Below are 23225 nucleotides of genomic sequence, written 5' to 3'. Positions count from 1 at the left end.
GGCCTCGCCCTTTGGCGCTGGAGCTCACACATTCAGCGTGGAACACGGGAGAGTTTTGCAACCACCGCCTCAAGGGACTGGACGCTGGACTGCGCCTTCGTCTTCCACGTAACTTAGCACGTCGCGACGCAACATCGTTATGCCGTTTATGGATCGGTGTTGCTTTTACCAACTACTATGCTTTCCGGATGGGGTGGCCGACAGTCCTGCCTGTGAAAGCTGTGGTTGTGAGGAGACCATCGCTCATCTTCTCTGTGAGTGCCCTGCATTTGCGAGTGCACGATATACCCTGTGTTGTGCCCTGGACCACCTCGATCCTCGCCCATTAACAGAGCAAAAGATCATCGGTCCGTGGCCACAGTAGTCGACTGCCCTCAAGGCATACAAGGCACTCTTTGCCTACTTGAGAGCGACTGGATTGAGTGACAAATTGTGACAGCGCTGTGCGTGTGTGTGTGTGTGTTATGCCTTTTTCCTCTTCGCTCTTCCTCCTTTTGGTCCCTAATCCCTCTTCTCTAGTGCAGGGTAGCCAACCAGAACCCCTTTCTGATTAACATCCCTGCCTTTCCCTTCTCCTCTTTATCTATCTATCTATCTATCTATCTATCTATCTATCTATCTATCTATCTATCTATCTATCTATCTATCTATCTATCTATCTATCTATCTATCTATCTATCTATCTATCTATCTATCTATCTATCTATCTATCTATCTATCTATCTATCTATCTATCTATCTATCTATCTATCTATCTATCTATCTATCTATCTATCTATCTATCTATCTATCTATCTATCTATCTATCTATCTATCTATCTATCTATCTATCTATCTATCTATCTATCTATCGCATACTACTGCTAATATTTTCTGCTTTCGCGGGAGTCCTATGGCATGCCATGAAAATTATGGGAAGGCGGTGCAGATCCTCCAAATGAATGGCGACGACAGCTTCTCACTCAACGAAAGCCAGCTCGAAGCAATCCTACTGGACGATAGAGTGAAGGACAAGCCAGTAATGGTGGTCTCGGTAGCCGGAACTTACCGGCAGGGAAGATCCTTCCTGCTCACATTTTTTCTTCGTTTCTTTCAAAATCAGTGCCAAAGCAAATGGTTGGACAACCCCAGAATTCTTTTGGGCGGTTTTGAATGGAAGCCAGGTAGCACACGACAGACAACAGGAATTCTGCTTTGGAGCCTTCCGTTTTTGGTCAGTTCAACATAATTTTGGTAAAATAGGCTTGCTACAGACTTTTACGTTTGCAGGTGACCACGCCGGAAGGTGAGGAGGTGGCCGTATTGCTGATGGACACTCAAGGATCCTTCGACTGCAAATCAACAGTCAAAGAATGTACAACCATTTTTGCTCTGAGCATCATGATAAGTTCAGTACTAGTCTACAACATTTTTCGCAATATCCAGGAAGACCATCTCCAGCACTTGCAATTCTCCTCTGAGTATGGCAGGCTGGCGCAAGAGGTATTGGTGAATAAGTTTTCTTTTATCTATTTTTTGACATAGCTAGAAGTGTAAAAAACTCCAAAGAGAAATGGGGCGCGAACCCAGCTGTTTTAAAGTCAAAACTGTCATTGAGACGCCCGCACGAGTGTCCATGACTCTATTCGCATTGCAGTGTGACTGTGGAATAAGAACAATAACTGGCTGAGTGTGTGTGGATTTATACTTTTGGTGTGGGAGTTGGTAAGGATTCATGCTGAAAACATTGCTCTTGTGTTTTTCTCCCACCTCCTGCCTTGTGCTGTTTTTACGCGCTACTTAAGGATGAGTGCGGAAGCTGGGAGGGAAAGGTAACACTCAACGCTGCTGCACTCGGCATTCCTAATAAGTATACACTGAGGGAAACCTTGATGGAAGCTTGTAGGGGCAGTAAGGTTATCTAGGCAACCGAATAAAACCGGTATTTAGGCTTTCTATAGGCCTATTATACCCTCAATTACCATCTTTTAGACCTTTCTATTTATCTGTAGAGATTCTACAGGCTATTTGCAGACTAGAGTTCATAACACCCTCAATATCCTCTTTTCTATAGATAATAACTCTATTCCGAAGTACATAACCTTATTAAATGACTTTTCTTTATAGACTATGCATGGAGCAAAATGTATAACAGCCTGAATTTTGTTTGTAGAAAGTCTACAGAATATATACCAATTTCTATATAACAGCCTTATACTTCTGCCTATATGTGGTCTGTGAAATACGTATAGATCACAGATTATATCAATTTTTAATAAATTGTTTTCTATAGACAGTCTATACATTTCCCTTAAACTAAAATATAACAATTTCACCTTTATATATTGACAGTTCAGATTGCCTTTAGACTTAAATTCGTAATTATCTGGACTGCCTCTCACAATTTCGGGGTCTTTTATAGGTGCATGACAGTGCATAGACTGAAGTTGATAAGAAGGCCAGTTGGCGGAATCACTGAGATGTCTATTCCAGCTGTCTTAGGAACAACTTGCTGCTGCTGCATTGCGTGATCATAGTATATTCACCTGAGACAAGGGTTTGCATACATGGAACTAAAGCGTCTACTAGATTCCATGTAAGCCGAGGAATAAGTCACTTGATCCCATGTTAAATGATAACATCTGCTCGGCTATTGGTTGCAGACATACAAAAAACGATTTAGTACTGCCCGTAATAAAAATCAACCTTATGATAGTTAGCGTGATTATCGTAATCGCTCAGCTCGGTTACACTTATAAACTTGACTCCTTCCTCTCTGCCTTTCAAAATTTTTTCCTCTCTACCTTTTCTGCTTTTCGTAGGGGTGTCTGTTCATCCTAAATTCTCTTCTTTCACTGTCCCAAAAATAAATCCTCAAACTGTAGAGACCCGCGCTACCCGCAGCCTCGCGCCTCCGATGACGCGCCCCGACTTGATGCTGTCTCACGACGAAATGTAGAGGCGTGAGCAGAATTGTGTCGGGCCATTCGAGTGGTCCTCTGCACTGTTAACACAGCGGAAGTTTACAAAAAGTTACAGCATTTGACGGGCAGTTTTCCGCTGAAGCGAAGCTGCATATAAATAAGGGTGCTAACGAAATACATGTCCGTTAACGCAGTACTTGCGCGCAATGATTTGTTTCCCAACACACCACTGCAGCCCTCTAAACAAATCTCACTAATTTATATGCAAGAAGGTTGCCTGCGCGGCTGAAATGATGGCCACATGTATATGCGCCCGGGGTTCAGCTTGCTCACCTGAAAGCCAAGCACACGACGGTCGAAAGCAACACCATCGGGACCTATTGCAACTTTCAGCGCTTTGCATTGATATGCCGAAGCCTTGCTTACCTTAAGGGGACACTGAGGAGAAATTGAAGTTGGCTTGTGTCGATGGAATACCAGCTCCTGATCACAAAAACGCCGCTCTTAATGAAAACAAAGTTTTTGTAAAGTAGAAAATAGCAAGAACCAAAATACAGGTATCGCCGCCACAGGCCAATCTCGCAAAAACAAGCGTGATAACGTCATAGGACAACAGTCGGCACCTGGGAGGAATTTTCCTGCCTACATATGGTGCGAATCTCTGAGGCTGACAAAGGAAGGTTGCGCAGTTCAATATTGAAGTAAGTTTTGTTTTAAAGCCGATAGTGCACTTTTATCACACAAGGAAGGCAGACAAAAGACAACCTGAATGTTGGAAGCATAGAAAACCGATGCTTGGCGGCGCCACAGGCGGCCAGGAGAGTTTCGATTTGTTAGGCTTAGAAAAAGGCTTGTTTCTTATGTTGCACACAAGCAGAATGTGCAGTATCTGCTTATGGGTGCAAAAAAAAGATTACAAAGGCCATCTGTAATGGCAGAAATTGAGAAGTATTTATTATGTGAACGCTCAGTTTAACATGTCGCACAAATCGCATTCTTTGTCTCCAGATTTTGCGATTTTGTTTTCATCATTACTGGGTTTTTTTCTGGTGACGGGGTGTCCAGGCCATCTGTTTGGCATGAATACAAGTGCTTTTATTGTGCAGGAAAGGTGCAAGAACACCTGAAGAAAAGAAAAATCTGCCAGTGCAGCGAACAGCGGCAGGTATGTGAAAGGTAGTGAGGTTCAATACTTGCATATACAAGGGTGTCTTCAATTTGTCTTGTAGGTGTGCAACTTGGACATAACGGTCACGAGGGAGCCTGAGCTAGGAGCAGAAGAATCCTCTGAAGCGCTACACGTGCCAGGTAAAGGACTGCCAGAGCTGGCTGCAGCTGGACGAACTGGAGTGGAGGCTGCTGCCTCCAGTAGTCTGAGCCCAGCACTGCAGGGGCTACCAGTGCAAGTGAGTGGCACACATGATATATACAGTTAACTACCACTATTACTGTATAGCGCCGAAAGAGACCTAATGGTATATGGTGCACCGATGTTGTTCAGTTAGTATGACGTTAAGTCTTCCAGTGTGAGAGAGGTAGAAGATCAGCCCGTTTCCCCGAATAATATTTTCGTGGTTTTATCTTAATTGAGTGTTCATTATGACTATATGGCTTTTATAAGTAGGCCTGACTGCATTTGGAAACAAGCTCTTATTTAAATGACGATTTTTCACAAAAGAAAACTAGCGGTCATATCTATAGTCCGTGGAAACATACATTGGCAGTGTGTTTTTAGAATATTTAAGTCAAGAGTTCGACGGAAACCCGTCTGGTCGGGATGATGCATGACAAAAAAGAAATGGTGCCGACCAAAAGAACAAAGACAACGACATTTCGGCTTCCACACGGGAGCCTTGTTCACAACGAGGGCAAAATTTAGAATCGACGTCTTAAAGGGGTCATGGCATGGTCTAACGAAAAATCGTGGTTTTACATTGCAGGTACAAGCCACAACGTTATTATGCATACCTAGAAAAGATGTAGAGCTCTACTTGCTCATTTGGGCTGGCAATTTCAATTAGAGTTATCGGCTCTAAGCTCCTCCCCTGGTAGCAACAGCCATATTGAAGCAGCCTGAGCTATGTCATAAACCGACAGTGCCGTTGCCAGCTGCAAGACTGCCGCGCGCACAGTTGGTGCGGAGCAGAGTGTGCGCGTATACTCTGGTCTGGCCGTGACATACTATGGTCAAGCCGCCAAGATCAGGCAGAAGCTAGACCGAAAAGGGAATGACACAGGCCTTTGTTGCCTTTGTTCCGATGTCGTGAATTCACCCCTTTGCACCCTAGCCTGAACAGCGAACAACCCACTCCCTTACGCGCTGTTCAGTTGTAAGCAAGCGGCAGTAAGTTTATGGCATGGATCACGAGCACGCTATTGCTCCCTGACTGCCACACGGTTCAGGTGAACTTAAAAGGATTCAATTACAAATTACTTCCTGCACGAAATGAGCACATATTTTGTCCATTGTTACTAGATGTATTGATCAAAATGCATTAAGCAGCTTGAGTTTGAAAATCGGTGTCATGACCCTTTTAAGTATGGCGCATGACAGATCCCGGACGCCTTAAATATACTGGGAGCAGATTACCATAGTTGCAGTACATTGTGTGTGCTGTTGTCTGAATAATCAGCAGCTCAAGCTAGAACCGCGATACTCTTCTTTGGCAGTAACACGTGCCTGTGCCAACTCGATGCTGTGGTTGGAAGGTATGGCATGCTTGGCAAGTGCATTTAAGTCATCCGCCCATTGCTTATATTATTCAGGTGCCACAAGCGTTCCGATAAATCGTGCCGTAGATGTTTGCACCGCTTCCCTTGAATCTGACCCCACACTGCCAGAAAGGTCTCAAATCGAGGTACAGGATTTGACTCAGTTTCTTGTCTTCTGTCTCTCGAATACTTGCTTCACTTTTGAGCAAGTTCTATTCAAGCAGGTTTGCGGAGCAGCAATGGGGCCTCTATTTTCATTACAGTCGCGAATTTGACAATAGAAGAGCTCGTGCCCCGTACTGTTCCATTCTTCCTGCCTGCCGCCAACGGGTTTCTAGGCTATGAGGACAAGTGGTTTTGTGTTGCCGAGAAGTGAGCTGCGATCCTGTATATCTGAGTTGTTAGGGAGACACTAGCACGTATATTACGTTGCTACGAAGTATAGACTGTGCATGGGCCAATCTACAAGCTAAGAAGTGAATTGGTACACGTGAAACGTAAACTCGAGAAAAGTAACCTCGGGAAGGAAAAATTCCCAGCCATCGTATACGCTATCCCCTGTGCTGATTGCTCATCTGTGTACATCGCCGAGTCAGGGGATTTCGAACGAAGATTTTGGGAGCACTAGAATGATGCGAATAATCAGTGTTTGGCTTTGAATGCACTTGCCGAACACGTCGTACCTAGTTGCCTACCACAACATGTGTGATTGCCAAAGATAAGGACAGAATATTGCGGCTCTATCTTGAGTCCTTGATTATTGTGACAACAGCGCACACTGCAAACATGGCTTTCTGGCCCCAGTACACGCAAAATGTCCGGTATCTGTCATGCAGGGTACTTAAGGCGACTAACCTTCGTTCAACCCTCATTGTGAACAAGGCCCTGTGTGGTAGCCGAAACATCTATTTCGTCGTTCTTTTGGTCGGCGTCTTTTATTTTTGTTGTGTTTTCAGAATGCAAGATGGCATGCAGCATATCAGTTTCCAAATTTAATTTGCCATTTGACAGGACATTCTTTGTGCCCTGTCAAATATGTCCTGTCTTTCACTGCAGTGGTGAAAAATCCTCTTATTAGTTATTACTACCTGGGCAGCACTTCCCATGCAAGATGCATTAATGCATTGTGTGGAATAATTGATTGTGCTGTTGATCTGTTACTTCTCGAATATTCTTAAAATTTTTCAGTCTTCCTTATCGTTCGTGTCATCCAAGCACTGCCCTGTGGTTTACACTGAAACTCATTGCCTTTCTGACAGTTTTGCTCTTGACGTTTCTGTTTCTCCAGTGGTTTCATATGAGGAACTCTATATTTAATAGCCACATATTCAGTCATGCAAGGTTTTTTTTCAGTTTTGGGTGGTCACGGGCTTGAATGGAGTAATCTATCTTTCAGTAACTAATTTTCCTTAGAAGATGAGCGAATACCATTTTAATTACTCTACACAGAATGATGGGACGGATAGCTGGCATCTCCTCAAAAATACATTTCGTAGATCGGTGGTTATTACTATTAATTCAGAAGTTATTCTAATGGGAATGCTCGAGTTCTGTAGGGGACATGCTTGTAAATGTTGGCTGGCGTTCGATGTTCGTTTGGCTGGGAAGTACTTAAAGCTGTAACTGAACGCTTCACCTTTTGGAAGTTATTTCAACGGTCCGCACACTGCTGTGTCATGTCAGCCATTTTGTGTGTTTACATTTATCAGATTTGTGGTTGAATTTGTCCTTAACTTGGCTTTTGATGGCTAAATTTATGTGCAGCAGAATTGCCGGAAATAATATTTGAAGCCTCAATATTGCCCAGAAATGTTATTATCAGCTTTATAAACAGTGCATATCAATTTCAAGCAAATTTTATGGCCACTGATGTCTTTTAATTTGATCTTTTTTGTCCAATCGTCATTACCATCATTTGCAAATGACATTATTTTTTACCGTGTGGGACCTAGAGACTGAATGACATTAATTTAGTGACATTTAAGACAAGAACCCTACATCTGCGCACCATCACCACGCAGATCCCATGAGTTGAGTTGAGGTGTTCAATGCTCCAGGTGGGATTAGCCTTGCTTATTCTGCAGGCAATTGCTCCACTGTAGCGTCCCTTCTATGCTAATAATGTCCTAAAACCTGTCGGATCTACCCCGCTATGCGCACAGTCACTTCGATGCGATGCGTACAGTCATCACATCGGTCACCCTTTTCAAGTTCTGCACCTAGCTGCGTGCCCGTGTCAACGTCTTAGCAACTCATTATTCTGTCGAGTAGCAACTGACTGAAACGGCCTTCCCTATCATATCGCTGCCATAAATAGCCCATCATCGTTTATGACTGCTGTCAACGCTGCGCCATGTATTTCCCACCTCTTATGCAACACCCCATTTGGGATCTTAAAGGAAAATAAAGTGAAGTGAAATTTGTTAGTGTGACAGAGGTATTTGCTTACTACCTTGCCATTCTTTACGCAATATTAAACCCTCATGCCTGCTTATTGCTAAGGTGCTGTCACATAATTTACTTGCATAGCACATAACCTAACACTGTGACTAACTTCGATTAAAATTTAAATAAATGATAATAGTGCACTTTACTTGCTGAGTTCTTGATGAATACCTGTGCACAATAATTGGGAACTGAAAGGACAATTTTGTTTTTACAGGAGCAGATTTCTGTGCCCACAGTATCGGCAATCGCCCAGGAGCAGCAAGGGGTCCCAAGAGGAGGCGATGTACAGAACGGGGGAAGAGAAAACGAGGAGGTACGGTATGGATATCTTCATTTTTACTCACAGCTTTATTGAATTGTTATAACGTTCAGGCCATCAAGTGAATTAACAAAACATGACAGTGAGGAAGAGCTTGGAAAGAACGTTCAAGTCTGATAATCGTCATTCATTAATTTTATTTTTTGTTGTTAGTGTTGGAGATGTACGAAAATTTACAACAGTTGGTGTAAATTGTGCCTATGTTATCATAAAATGAATTTTCAAGCCCAGCTCCACTGAAAAAAAAAATTTGTTGAAGTGAAAACAAGCCTGAAAAATGGTTCGTTGTAGCAAGAACTTTGTTGCGCTGACTTCTACGGCTAGCTCTAGAACAGGGAATTGGAAATATTTCGTTTGGATTTCGTTTCAGGGGGGTTAAAGGGGCCATGACAGCCTATTTTCACGCATACCCTCCTTATCACCTTTAATTCCGTACTGGTTAAATTACAATTCCCCCAATTTTCAGTTGATTCTTTGCGGAAAATATTTTTAAAACGATTTTTTTTTAATTTCTTTTGTGAACTGCTTGCTGGACTGGCAATCTCTTATCGCTGACGTCACGAGCGCAAACCCGCCACGCGTCGTCTGTTACGATCTGTTGAGGTGCTTGCATGCACACTGTAGACAGCGGTCGCTCGAAAAGTTTTTTCTTTTAGCCTAGGGAAATAAAATGCATTTTCCGTGTTCGCTTTTGGGAAGCGTTCAACTTAGTACGCGAGCAGAATGATCCTTGGGAAAGCGGACGTGCTCGTGGCGCCCACTTTCCGATTGTTGAGGAAACAGAAATCGATAGACCCCTGCTTTATTACTTACGCTTAGAAGCATGCTGTTCGTATGTTATGAGTGGGGTCTCCTTTGAGCAGTCAAGTGCTCCCGTATGTGAAAAGCGGCACGTGCCGTGCACGCCTTCGCCGATGTGCGCCGCGAGAGCCGCGGCGTTTTGTAGCTAGCTACCAGGTTCTTGTCCGCTATTCATCGCTCGATAATTAAACTCAAATTATCAAAAGGTGCACTACAGTAACCTTTAGGCACGAAAGGAGCAGAAAAAAGTGCCGAGTGCGACGACTTCCGCGCTACATGTACGCGTTTGTAAGTCGAACATACATTTCCTTCGACTGATAGAACCTTTTTGCAGGAACCAAGCCGCTTGCAAAACCCTACGTGGCTCGAATGTTTTCACTGTCCGCACCGATTACTAGTCGCCGCCGTCTAAATGAGTGCTTCGAAATAAAAGTACAGCATTTTACTGTGCGTGCGCATTGTGCCCCAGGAGTGCAACGATTACAACTGCAGCCCCGCGCTGTGGTTGTTTACATGACTGTGCGCAAACAGTACTGCTCGTTTGCGTGGCATAAAACGCCTGGTGGGTTATCCTTATCATAAATATTACGTACTCTTGCTCACAAATTGCACTTTTACTCATATACACACCATGATACCACTGCAATAAGCGCCGATGATACTATATCGCCTGCTTGGGAAACGCTTCGCGTTGGATACCGGCGCTTTCCGCTAATTGTATCTGCATTCTCTGTCACCAAAATTTAATTTTAGATTGGCTTAGCTAAAAATACTTTCGAAAATTACTTGAATTAATGAAAACAACCAGATTTGGTGTCCACAGTAGACGCCAAAGGCTGCTGCCGGCTGCCTTCTGCACATGCTATGCAAACCGGGTCACACATATCGGCACTTCCCCGTTATTGTACTTGCGTCCTGCGATGTAGGCGGTCGTCGCTTTGAGGGCACTGCAGCCAAAACTACGCTCGACATCTATTTGCAGGCGCTAAAACTTGCGAATTCGCTCTCCGTAATCGCCGAAATCGCTCGCACGATTCCTGCGTACTCTCTAGGCCTCGTCACGAAAGGGGCCGGCGGTCCACCGTCAACTGAAATTCAAGAATATGGCAAAAGCTCCTCACTGATTAGTAACAAAGTGTGCAGATATGATATGCCGCCGCTTGTTTCGCTTTTTTAGATACGCGTAAGGTACCCAAGAGCAGCTTTTCCGGCTGTCGCCCCACCGGGCGTGAAGCCTTCGCTCGGCCGCACAAGCCCAGACGACGGCGGCGAGCGGCACCGTCGTGCGGCATTTTCTGCCCGTGTCGCTTGCATCGCCGATCGGTTCTATGCGCAGGCACCGAATGAAAGCACATCTTCGCTGGTGCACGCACATCGCGTATGTCGCCGTGGCTAGCATGAGGTCCAATAAGTTTTAAAATTCTTAAGTTTATAGAATGTCATACCAACTAGTCCCTTACCACTCTCTTCTGGTTCCCAGTAAGCTGGCTCTTTAACATTACTACGATACGCGATCGTTGATCGTGCTGGCGTCGTCGTCGGTCTAGCGTGACAGACCAGTGCGTCAGCGACGGCATTTGTGTACCGATCAGCCCACCGACCGTAGATCGCCGTCGGATCGGCCTATAGTGTGACCGGACCCTACCTATATCGAAAAAAAACTGCGTTACTGTTATCGCTTTTGCAGTACCAGTCATTCATATATGGGGGACGACTGCTACTTCGATCGCCCGCGAAAGTACAGGGGGAAATGAGACCTGGCTGCGCATATTGCAGCAACGAGAGCAGACCACGTCGCTCAGTGCATGTGCTAGTGACGTCACGAGAGCTTTCCCGGTCTCCCGGTCTCAATTTCGATCGTATTTTTTGGAATATACAGCGCGTCCCGCGCAGCCAAATTTCGGAGTTGAATCATAAGCTCTTGCATTAGTTACTGAAGCAGAAAACTGCAATATGAAGATCGACCATGTCATGGCCCCTTTAACTGGAGTTGGCTCACAATAGGGATGTGCTTGTGTAGAACTTTTGGATGAGCGTATCACCCGTAAAAGAAGCTCAAAAGCAGTCATAGTGACAGGCACTTTTGGTACCTGTTTTTATGAGAATCTGTAAACAAGAGCGAAAAATGGAACTTCTTTGGGCTGCACTGATGGCGTGCATTTCCTCAGGCTTCGGAACTGTTGTGGTCTACAATTCATAACTTCCTCTTATTATTTATCGTAGCCCAGCTGCCGCACGCACTATGGTTCACATTAGCACTGTATGAAGCATAGAACAGTTTTTGTTGATTATCAGTAAGCAATATTTTACTTGATGCGCTTTTTCTTATTGTGTCTGACCTTACATGTTCAAATTTTTTTAGGTGCACTTAGCCTGTGGGGTGACCCTCCCTAGAGGGAAATGGACTAACCTACAGACACAGCCCAAGGACTCCCTCTTTGTGTGGGAAATGTGAAAGGCTCTATGGGGTATGAAAGAGCTGTATAACAGGAGCATAACCGGTAGGCCCTGCCTCCGATTCCTGCACAAACAGGGAGGTTCTGAGCTACAAGAGAGGTGGGCTCTTACGCCTGAAAAAGTCAAAGCTCTCCGAAGTAAGGTTACTTATTGTAAAGCATTTTCTCTGCATGGTACTGTTTTCTGATTCACATATTTGAAGACTTTAATGCATAAACACTTGGTCCTTGGAGTTGCACATAATACTTTAAATGATGTTTATTTGGTGATTCTATATTTGAGTTGCAAACCTGTAACTAACCATAGGGAAATAACTTTCTCTGCTATGGTGACGACGCTTGTAACCCTTTAAAAGCATATGGTGCAAGAAACAGTGTGTAGCATGTTATTTCTGAATCAGTATAGTGCAAAGTAATTATAAGGGTCCATTTTTTTATCTTTCTTATCATAAAAAGTGCATAGATTGCATCAATTTTCAAAACTTTGTGTATTCAGTTATTTTTTACTGTTTTCAGTTGCCTTCGAGGTGCATAAGAAGCAGCATCCTAGCAGCAAGACGAGGGAGGAGCGCTTGCGCAGCATTATTAGATCTCTCGGCGACATGCTGAAGGTTCTGAAAAATTGAGCTCCGGCTACATATATGCATGTATAAATTAAAGATATTTAAAGTACTTTGTATAGCTGTACATTTTAGCAGCGCTTACACTGGTAGTGAGTGCTGCTCATGCATGTCAACACATACATGTAGATTCATATATCGAGAAAAGTTTGCATGATGTGGGTTCGCAGAAAAAGAAATATTTCTTCAGGCGAAGCAAGGCACAATCAAAATCATTGGAGCGTGAGCGCACATGCGTGCTCCATCTGCAAAAATACCTACTGACTGCATATTGTGGCAAAGCAGAAATAATTCTTTTTCTCGAATCTGCACCCCACACAAAATTTTGTCTATATATTACATATTTCAGTCTCATCGTGAATTTTTACTTCTTCAAGCAATATTCAAGACGTATATTTTTGAAGGACTGCATAGCTGCCTCATATTGCTAAAAGCTGCATGCTTGCTGTTGCATTCCCACAGTGTGCATTTGTAATCCGGGTTGAATCTCCCTATCCACATGGTAGTGCGGAGTCCGCACAAATATGTGGAGCCCACCGCTTACGGACTGCTGTGGAGTTCATTCAGTTCAACTGTATGGAGTCCATAACAGGCGGAGGTCCATATGTATCCGCCAAGTACGGATGAATGCGGATACCCGTACACTGTGGAGTCCGTAGTTCCACAATTCCGTACGTATGGATCCGTTTTATCCGTTGTACGGAAATTTTCGGCAGGGCAGTTTCACTTTATCATTGAATGCGTAGGATAAGACGAAATCGGCTGAATTCTGAACCCAGAAGACAATGGTAATGAGGGTAGTTAGCCCCTCTCTGCTGCGTTCAACTGTAAATGTTTAGTTCGGCTAGTCTGCTTCCCAAATTCATTATTACTACCCAAACGGCCGACGCAGGCATGAAACGGCAGGAAAAGCGGTTGTCGTGTTGTTTTCGGCCCTGTCTGTCCCGACCGTGTCGCTACTAATCATGAACGAATTTTAGACCCCATACGTTCAAGCTACTTTACTTTTCCAATGCCGAAGTTTGAACACATGAAAAGAAAACTTTCACATCATCGCTTGTGGCAGAAACCTGCTATTCACATTTTTCTTATTTGTGTTGAAACACCTTAATGCTCCTGATTGAGCACAATTTATGTTGTAACTATTTTTCTCCCCAGTTCAGAGCATAATGATTTTTCAGCACCATTTTCAAAAACAGAGCCTAAACTACTACTGAAAAAATAAAGTTTTCGTAACAAAACTGTGTCTAATCAAGAATTTTACATAAAAAGGGCTAAATTCAGAGTTTATGTGCTGATGCTCGCCGAATTATTTGCATAATATTTCAGTACATGCTGGAGAAGAGTTGTTTTAACTTGCACGTAAAGAATATCACGTATGAGCTGAACTAGCAGTGCAGAAATTTTCAATAAAAATGTATTGAAACCTAATTATTTTGACCATCCTGGGCCAGCAAGCCTCGATAATTCAGCTAGTCCGCAAGTCAGCTCCCGCCAGCAGAGCCCTGGACTAGGGGCCCCGACCACCCGTCTCCTGGGAATTAATCACCTAAATAAAGTTCTCTCTCTCTCTCTCTCTCTACGAAGAATGAACATCGAAGAAGTGCACAGCGCAAATGGGGCACGTCCGCTGAAATCACCTCCCCCCATAAATCTCCTGCTTTGATGAAGGTTTTGGGTCATCATTATCATCATCACCAGCCTGAATACGCCCACTGCAGGGCAAAGGCCTCTCCTTTGTCTGTAGCACAAAGAGAGATTGCGTTTTATATCTCCAGCCTCTCCTGAGCGTCGTACTGCCGTGTAGACGATGCCATGGTTGCCACCATTGCCATAGCAACGACCCGGGATCTGCTCTAGCCGTATGCGGTCATTCAAGTGCGCTTTGGAGGAACTGGAGCTCTCGGGTTTTAATCTTTCCTTCTTTGTCTGAAGATGTAACGTCTTAAGCGAGAGTACCCGCATATTTATACACGGCGTTCTCTTCGTTCCAGCGAGGCCCGGCAACAAGGAAGTTCGCAGTTCGAGCTCAATTTCTCTTATCGTGCTATCATCACAAAATGGCGGGTGTTTGGGGACGTAAGTCAACAGTACTTCGATGTTCGAAAGCGAACCCCACTGCTGATCATGACAGGCGCGCACAGTAGCGCTTACCACAAACGAGCTTCAGGAATTACTGTTTGGTTTATGGGGGTTTGACGTCCCAAGCGACTTAGGCTATTAGGGACGCCGTAGTGATGGGTTCCGGAAAATTTCGACCACCTGAGGCTCTTTCACGTGCACTGACATTGCACAGTACACGGCCTCTAGCATTTCGCCTTCATCGAAATGCGACAGCAGCGGCCGGGATCGAACCCGCGTCTTTCGGATCATCAGCCGAGCGCTATCACCACGGCGGCCTTTCGTAATTATCGACGAGGCGTTTGAAGCTCTGATAATGCGAGGCGAGGAGGGTTTTTTTGTTGTCCTTTTTTCCGTTAATCGCACGCTTGAATTGTCGGCAGTATATTGCCATGCATAGTGGTGACCGCAGACCGGAAGGCAGGGAAAAGGGCTTCCAAAACAAATTCGGCCGACTCGCGTCTGCAAAGAACGGAATAACTCGGCGGAGGTCGTCGAACAGAATGCTGCAGCCCGTGGCTTTTGCCGCTTCCCGAGAGCCGTACGCTGCCCGGGAAGCGCGCTGCAGCAGACATTAAGCAGATAACAGTGCTCCAGAGGGCTCTGTGTTGTCCACGAAGCCTGTGTGTTGGCCGGCTGGAAAATCAAAAGCGGTCCACGGCGCCCTGACTACTGTCGCAACGACTTATATTGCAGTGGCTGAGTACGCATGACGTAGGGAAACGAAATTCTGTCGTCACCACTGCTACATGGGCCGATCGCTAGGCAGCGCAGAAGTGGTGTTGTGATAGCGGCAGCAAGCTGGCTTTAGTAAAGTGCGCGCTGTGCGTAAGACCTCAGCTACTTGTGACTTCGGCAGTGGTTATGAAGACGACACGAGTACCTGTGCAAGCAAGTCAATCTGCGGCTTTTGAAAATCGTCATGTAGGTGAGCCACCATATTTCAGTTATCTTCGAGCTATTAACGCAATGTAGACTACACATTAAACGGGGATTTCATGTGGCTATGCTCCTCGGGACGCGGCGTACGATGGTGTGTGTGTGTGCAGCTGACACTCGGCGCGAAGCGAAGAGCGCGTTTTCATTGCAGCACCCGTTGCTACCGCTTCAACATTCAGTAGCCTCGCGTTATGAAGAATGTGTGACCCCACTAGTGCCTCATCAGGATTGATAAAATCAGTGATGAAAAGCTCTCTTTGATATTATGCAAGCGCAGTGGCGATAACTATATTTTAAGGTGCTGACACTATTGATAACTGAACGAGATATCGGCCATAACATCTTTACGCCACTTTTGCTCACGACTGTACGTACATACGTGAATTAACCAACGTTAGTACGAACGGTATACAGTCTGCTTCAGATATGTATGCCGAAATGGATAGCTACTGAAATAGCAGTCCCCGTGAAATTGAAACGGGAACTGAATAGTACTTCCAATGAAAATTAAGCCACGTTGGAGCCGTACCGTCCTATCTTAGATGGCGTTGCTACAGAGATTCAATTGACGCTGGGGCGTCTCGACACTGGCACCATGCGGCCTCCTTCGCTAATGCAGGCGGCGCAATCGACACCTATACCATTCCTCTGACCCTGCAGCCTGTTCGTCAGCGAGACGAGATTGCTGCTCGCCGCCAGTCTAGTCTTGAATCTGGTGTGAATGCCGTCATTGGCGCCGCTTAAGACGTCCGCTATTGTCTTCAAGGACGTCTGGCTTCTTTTCTTGTCACTAGGTTGCCGTTGATGATGCAGACGTTTCTGTTGATACAATCTGTATACTGGTCGTTAGTAAAAGGTAATCAATCGCATCGCGACCGTCATAGCGGGCGGGTAGAAGCAATTATCAGAGCGTTGGGGGATGTTGTCGGTTAACAGTGCCACGGCGTCAAGGAGTAGCGCATCGAATAAGCGCAGGCACCGAAAGGAATAACTAAACACATGAACGTAAGGCTATCATTCCTGCCGCGAAGGTCGTAGTTCGGCGGAAGCAAAATGGAAAAGTGTGCCTCGTGGTGTGAATGCACGTTAAAGAGCCCCAGGTGGTCGAAATTAATCCAGAGCCTTCCGCTACGGTGCCTCCTGCTCTCTGCCTCCTTACATTCCTTTCTTCACCCCTCCTCTCAAGACTTTTCCACCGAGAGGAGAGTAATTCCTGCGTGCCCTTTTGCTCACAAAAAACAACAACCTTTGCATTTTCTTGCACAAATGTCACTTTTATTCGTAGTAAGTGAAAGTTAGTTGTATTTGTACATCGGCGAGCGGACGACTACTTTCCTGCTACGTGTAATTTCGCTCCGTTCCCTGTGTCGGGACGTTGTCAAGTTTTCCTTCCCTCGTGATGGGGGAAGGTAAGAACATGCCTTTTTTTTAGCACTTCAATACAGACCCAGAAGATATAGGCGCCCATGCTGTAAGCAATGTCAGTGCACGGTAAAAATTCCCAGGTGGTCTAAATTTAGAAGAATTGGAGAAAATAAAAAACGCATCATTTATTAACCTGAATTAGGACATCGAGAAAGAACAATATTCTATGTACAAGACAGGCTAAACAAACCCGTGTTGTTAAGCAGAAAACTGTATTACTGGTGAGCCCGGATACATCGAACCCGGATGTTTCGAATTATTGCCTATACCGAACATACACATTGTCCTCTTGAAAATTCCTTGTAAAAGTATGGGAAAGTTAAGCAGTATATCGAACTCTTATTCCGTCGGGCCATGCTTATGCAAGTGACGCTTGTCCACTCTTTGATCGCTTTTTCGCAAGCGGCCTTTGGCATCTGCTGGCCGTTGTACCTCAGGGCCTGCCTTGGGCAACTACTAGCCGTGCGGTGCGCTTGACGGTAGCCTTCGGTCTCTTGTACCAATTTTTCACGCCCAATCACTGTCATGTGGCGACTAAAATCTAGCTTTGTTCTCAAGAACGCCGCGGAAACCAACTGTATACCTACATTTTTATGAGAGAGTATTCTATTTATAGCACACTGGATAAAGAAGTAGACATCTTATGATAAGCAGTCACTAGTTACAAAATACGTCCGTTGCCGTTTCGATGCGATGTAGGTAAGGCGCACCAATATCTAGCGGCTGCTCCCTGCCAGCACGCAGCATGTCGCTGCAAGAACCGCGTCGCTATAGATTGGGTGCGCTGTATTGCTGCATCTGGTGTGCTGGTATGCTTATGTATTGCAACTGTTACACATTGAATTGTCGATATATATAATTTTTTCGAGCACCTCCGTTCAGTTCGATATATCCGGCATCGACTGTATTTTATCCTTAAAACCTACAGGAGTGTCGTTTCTCTCTAAACATTAAAAAGCCTATATGGGACTAAAAAGCAGCAAGCTGTCGTCTAGAGCACTCCCTTCTGGAGTTAGAAAAAGCTGTCCAAGTTCCGGAGTAAGTTTCGATTACTGAATATACGGAACGCTTACTCTTGGCAACGAAGCCATATTTCCGCTGCAAAGCATTGTAAGTTGATGCAGTTAGAAATGGGAGGAGGCTTTTAAGTGCAGCGCCGGTGGTCTGAAGGTTAACAAATAAAAGAAGTTGAAAGCACGATTGCAATCTTCGTAAATGTGAGAACTTTTCATGTTTAGGAGATGGATTTTTTTTTTGCTCTGCCAACCGTAAGTGGTTCGTACTTTTATTATGGAAATCTTCCCCACAGCTTGGGCAGCACACCTTGCCCCTAAAAGGGAGTGCTTTCTCCCTTTTTACTCCTAAACAGGCTAATTGGTGTTTAGACTAATTGGTGTTTAGGCATCAGCCTATCAATTTCTTCATGCAACGTGGGGCTTTGCAGAAGTATCTTATAAATTTCTTCATTTGTGTTTCTTCAGTTTCAATTTAACCTTCGATGAACCGAAGAGGTAACATCGCAAGTGTCCGACTATAGCACATAGAAATGAGGACCACACTGAACCACTCATGCAGGGCCATATGGGCATATTAATATATATATATATATATATATATATATATATATATATATATATATATATATATATATATATATATATATATATATATATATTGTAGCGGATGAAATTGCCTTATACAGGTGAAAGCTCGGTGGATGAAAGCTGGTCGCCGACGGCCCAGAGCCCAGATCAGACTGTCCGCACCTCTCTCCTCTTCTTCCTCGAACTTCGTGGCGTAACAATTTCCCCGGGTGCAGATGATTCTCGTCCCCGAGAAAGTTAGGTAGATCGGCGATGGCAGCGCTTCAAGCGAGCCACATGAACAACTTGTGTCTTGCGGGAACGGCGTTTATCCGTCGTCACTTTGGCGACGACGTAATTCACGTCCGTCAGTTGGTCCAACACGACGAAGGGGCCATCGTACTTGCACAGTAACTTCTCACACAACCCTCTTTTGCGGATTGGTGTCCACAGCCCGACAAAGTCTCCTGGAGAGTAAGTCACGGCACGATGACGCAGGTCGTTATGTTCTTTCGAACGGCATTGCGAGGCCAGGGTACGTAAACGGGCTATACGACGGGCTTCTTCGGCACGGCATAGTATCTGGCCAACCGACTCGTTTTCTTTGGGGGAAAACGGGAAGATCGTGTCGAGAAAAACACGGGGAGTTCTGGCATAAAGCAAATAGAAGGGAGAATATCCGGTGACCTCATGATTGGCAGTGTTGTAAGCGTACGTCACATATGGCAGCACTGCGTCCTAGTTTCGATGATCAGACGAGACGTACATGGACAACATTGTCGTCAGAGTGCGGTTGGTGCGTTCGGTAAGACCGTTGGTCTGCGGGTGGTAGGGTGTGGAGTGTCGGTAGTCCGATCCACAAAGCCGGAGCATTTCTTCCACGACATCAGCAGTAAATTGCTTTCCACGATCACTTATTATAACACGGGGTGCGCCATGGCGAAGAATAACAGTGTGTAGGAGAAACGTCGAAACAGCCTCAGCCTTTGCGGTAACGAGAGCGGCGGTTTCCACGGATCTGGTGAGATAGTCTACACACACAATCACCCAGCGGCGTCCCTCAAAAGACTTTGGGAAAGGACCTAGAAGGTCAATTCCAACTTTTTCAAAAGGGGAAGTGGGTGGCTTGACGGGCTGCAAAGGACCGGCCGGCGGGATGGTTCGTGGCTTAAATCGTTGGCATTCTTCATATGTTGCAACGTACTGCTTGGTGCTCTTATCAACTTCCGGCCAATAAAAACGCTGGCGAAGTCGGTGCAGAGTGCGAGAGAAACGTAGATGTGCAGATGTGATGTCATCGTGCATAGCGTGCAGAACCTGCCGACGGAGACTTTTCGGAACGACCAAAAGCAGGGAAGCACCATCAACGGAGTAGTTCTTCTTGAACAAAATGCCATCTTTGACAGTAAAGTGCGTTGAATCTACTCCTCCTTCTGCCGCTGCTATAAAGGGCTGAAGTGAGTGGTCGCGACGTTGCTCGTGCCGAAAGGTCGCCTCACTGGGGAAGGTCGGCGCGAGCGAGGCTAAACATCCGTCGAAACAGTCTTCATCGGCGACTGAAGTCGGCAATGGGTGGCGGGACAAACAGTCTGCATCAGCGTGATGTTGGCCACTTTTGTACGAGACAGCAATGTTATATTCTTGCAAGCGCAGTGCCCAGCGCGCCAGACGACCAGATGGATCGCGAAGTCCGATGAGCCAGCATAGAGAATGATGGTCTGTGACAATAGTGAAGTGGCGTCCATATAAGTAGGGTCGGAACTTGTGCACAGCGAACACAACTGCGAGACACTCCAATTCGGTGACAGTGTAGTTACGCTCACATTTTGTTAACGTGCGGCTGGCGTGGGCAACAACGTTCTCAGCCCCACTATGCAGCTGGACAAGTACTGCCCCAAGACCGACGACGCCGCTGGCGTCAGTGTGAACCTCCGTCACAGCAGAAGGGTGGAAGTGCCGCAGGAGGGGTGCTGAAGAGAGAGAAGATTTGAGGAGATGGAACGAGAACTCGCACTCAGGGGTCCACACAAACTGCGAATCCTTATGCAGAAGATGTGTGAGGGGGTGGGCAATTTGCGCAAAGCCAGCAATGAAACGACGAAAATAAGAAGAGAGTCCCAGGAAGCTCCGAAGGCTTTTCAGGGCGCGTGGAGTTTCGAAATCGCGGACTGCAGCGATCTTCTGCGGATCGGGCCTGATGCCATCCTTGCAGATGAGGAAGCCAAGAACTAGAGCTTGCCGGCCCCCGAAATGGCACTTCTTAGAGTTCAAAATGAGTCCCGCTTTGCCGATGCATTGGAGAACAACACGCAGTCTGGCATTGTGCTCCTGGAAGGTCTTGCCGAAAATGATGACATCAACCAGATAACACATGCATATTTACCATTTTAACCCGCGAAGGATAGAGTCCATAAAGCGCTCGAATGTCACGGGGGAATTGCACAAACCAAACGGCATCAGATTAAATTCGTACAAGCCATCTGAGGTTACGAAAGCTGTCTTCTCACGGTCGGATGGATGCAGGGGAATTTGCCAATAGCCAGATCGCAAATCAACGGAAGAGAAATATGACGCGGAATGCAGACAATCGACGGCGTCGACAATGCGAGGTAGCGGGTACACGTCTCTCTTGGTCAACGCATTTAAACGACGGTAGTCAACGCAAAATCGCCAAGAATTGTCTTTTTTGCGGACTAGAATCACAGGTGCGGCCCACGGACTAGAAGACTCGCGCATAACTCCTTTCTGCAGCATGTCGTCCACCTGTTCATGAATTAAGTTGCGCTCATTCGGAGATACTCTATAAGGTTTCAGGCGAATAGGGGGTGCTCTTCCAGTGTCAATTTTATGCTGCAGTCGAGAGGCAGGGAAATGGCTACCAGATCCGTTGGAGGCAAAGTCGAATACTTGGATATGAGCCGTCAAAATGTCCTTCAGGGTATGGCGTTCACTAGACGGGAGCGGTTTGTTGACCATGCGCTCAAGCGCAGCACCATATTCAGATTTTGCTTGCGCGGCCCGCTGCAATGAGAAATAGTTTCAATGGTGGGGTTCACATGGTTCTCAAATCTCGCGAGTACTAGACCAGAAGGAAGACGAGCAGGCTCTTCTGACACATTCACAGTCCGGAGGTGTGCATGACCACCCACTGCCTCCAGGATGGCACGTGGCACCAACACATTTTTCTTCGCCCCGTTCTGAACATCTGGCTCAACGACTATTGAGTGTCTTCCCAAGAAATGGTCCGATGATTTCACGGGCACAAATGTTGCCGTCATCGGAGGCAGTAGCACATCTTCTGTCAGGGAGAGAACTCCATGATAACGGGACAGGTTATCCACTAATGCCGGAATAGTGTTCGACTTCAAAGAAATCTCACCGCTACCAAAGTCAAGCGTTGCACCACACTCGCGCAAAAAGTCAACACTCAAAATAACGTCATGTGCGGTACGTCTCAGCACAACGAATTCTGTTCTGTAGCACTCGTCACCTAGTACAACTGAAGCCGAGCACAGGCCAACCGGAACTAAAGTTTCACCCCCCAACTCCACAAAACGTACCAGTTCTGTCCCACACAAACATAACTTTGTGTCCAAGGCGGTTCTTAAATGAAAGACTCATAACTGACACAGCGGCACCAGTATCAACCAAAGCATCCGTCTCAACATTGTCAACACACACTGACACTTTGTTCTTTAACATGATGATAGGCAGAGGTATTCTCGAAATTTACCGTCCGGCGACCTTACCTCCATCGGTCGCACCACCTAGTTTCCCAGCGGTGGAGAAACGCAGCGGCGACGTAAGGATGGTGAACGGCCTTGCCGCTGCGGCGGCGGAGTGATACTGCGATCGGAGACAGGGGAGTCATTGCGTGAACCTCGGGGGGGGTGGGGGGGGGGGGGGGGAGAGAAGGAGGCCGATAGAAGCTAGCGGGTGGCCACTCCCACTGGGCGTCATTCCTGAAGCGTGGTGCGCGTTGTGCAGGGGGTCGAGAAAGTTGTCGACGTGGGCAAAAGCGGGAGATGTGTCAGCTGCATCCACAGCCGTAACATATGGGCGGCTGGCGGCTCTGGTAGCTCATATCAGGATCCGTTGGAGGTTGAGGAGAGGCGACAGACACGCGACGGGGCGCACCACGAGGCACTTCACCAGGATGGGACGGACGCTGCTGGAAATAAGGGTGCAACGCCGATTGCCGGGTCCGCTCAGAGCCGGTGGTGTAACATGGTCCGTTGCCATTTGGGGCAGCAGTCCATGGCGTAGGCTGTTCCCATGATGGCACCGACCTCGATGGCTCTTGGTAAAGTACATCAAAATTTGTACGTGGCCGCTGAGCAGCCAACTCCTCGCGTACGATCCTCCTGACTATAGAAGCGGTGTCTTCGGGGTCGGGGACGTCGATGCTGGCGACGGTTGTGACATTCGAGAGGCGGCCGAATTTGGGCGCTATCCGGCGTGCTTTAAGCGCCTCAAATGCACGACACTGCTTTGTGACATCTGCAACCGTATCAAGGGTGTCGCGTGAAATGAGAAAGTGATACACGTATTCAGCAATCCCCTTGAGAAGGTGTCCGACCTTATCATCTTCTGGCATTTGCCGGTTGACAGTGCGGCAAAGTTTCAAAATTTCTTCGATGTACCGCGAGCATGTTTCGCCGGGCAGCTGGGCTCTCTGATAAAGTTGCTGCTCAGCGCGTTCCTTCTTCGCAAGAGTGTCTCCGAAGGACTTGCTGATTTCTTCGACAAATCGGCTCCAGGTATAGTGAGAATTTCCTCGTGGTTGTCAAACCAAGTCAGAGCCGTGCCAGCAAGGAAGAAAACGACATTGTACAAGGGGGCGGTAGAGTTCCAACGGTTGTACTTGCTGCACCTTTCATAATACCGAAGCCATTCTT

At 46.2% G+C, this 23225-nt stretch overlaps 1 protein-coding gene across 1 annotated transcript; it reads left to right on the top strand.

Moving 5' to 3' along the window:
• Positions 1-937: 937 nt before the first annotated feature.
• LOC144123863 (atlastin-1-like) lies at positions 938-22593 on the top strand. The gene is made up of 4 exons (XM_077656590.1): positions 938-1213; positions 1270-1482; positions 4133-4309; positions 22315-22593. Exons 1-4 carry the CDS (start codon positions 938-940, stop codon positions 22591-22593), a joined length of 945 nt encoding a protein of 314 aa, XP_077512716.1.
• The last annotated feature ends 632 nt before the right edge of the window (positions 22594-23225 follow it).

This window comes from Amblyomma americanum, chromosome 3, assembly GCF_052857255.1.
Source record: "Amblyomma americanum isolate KBUSLIRL-KWMA chromosome 3, ASM5285725v1, whole genome shotgun sequence".
NCBI lineage: Eukaryota > Metazoa > Arthropoda > Arachnida > Ixodida > Ixodidae > Amblyomma > Amblyomma americanum.
The sequence above is the reverse complement of the archived record's forward strand: the minus strand, read 5'-3'. Positions and strand labels throughout refer to the sequence as shown.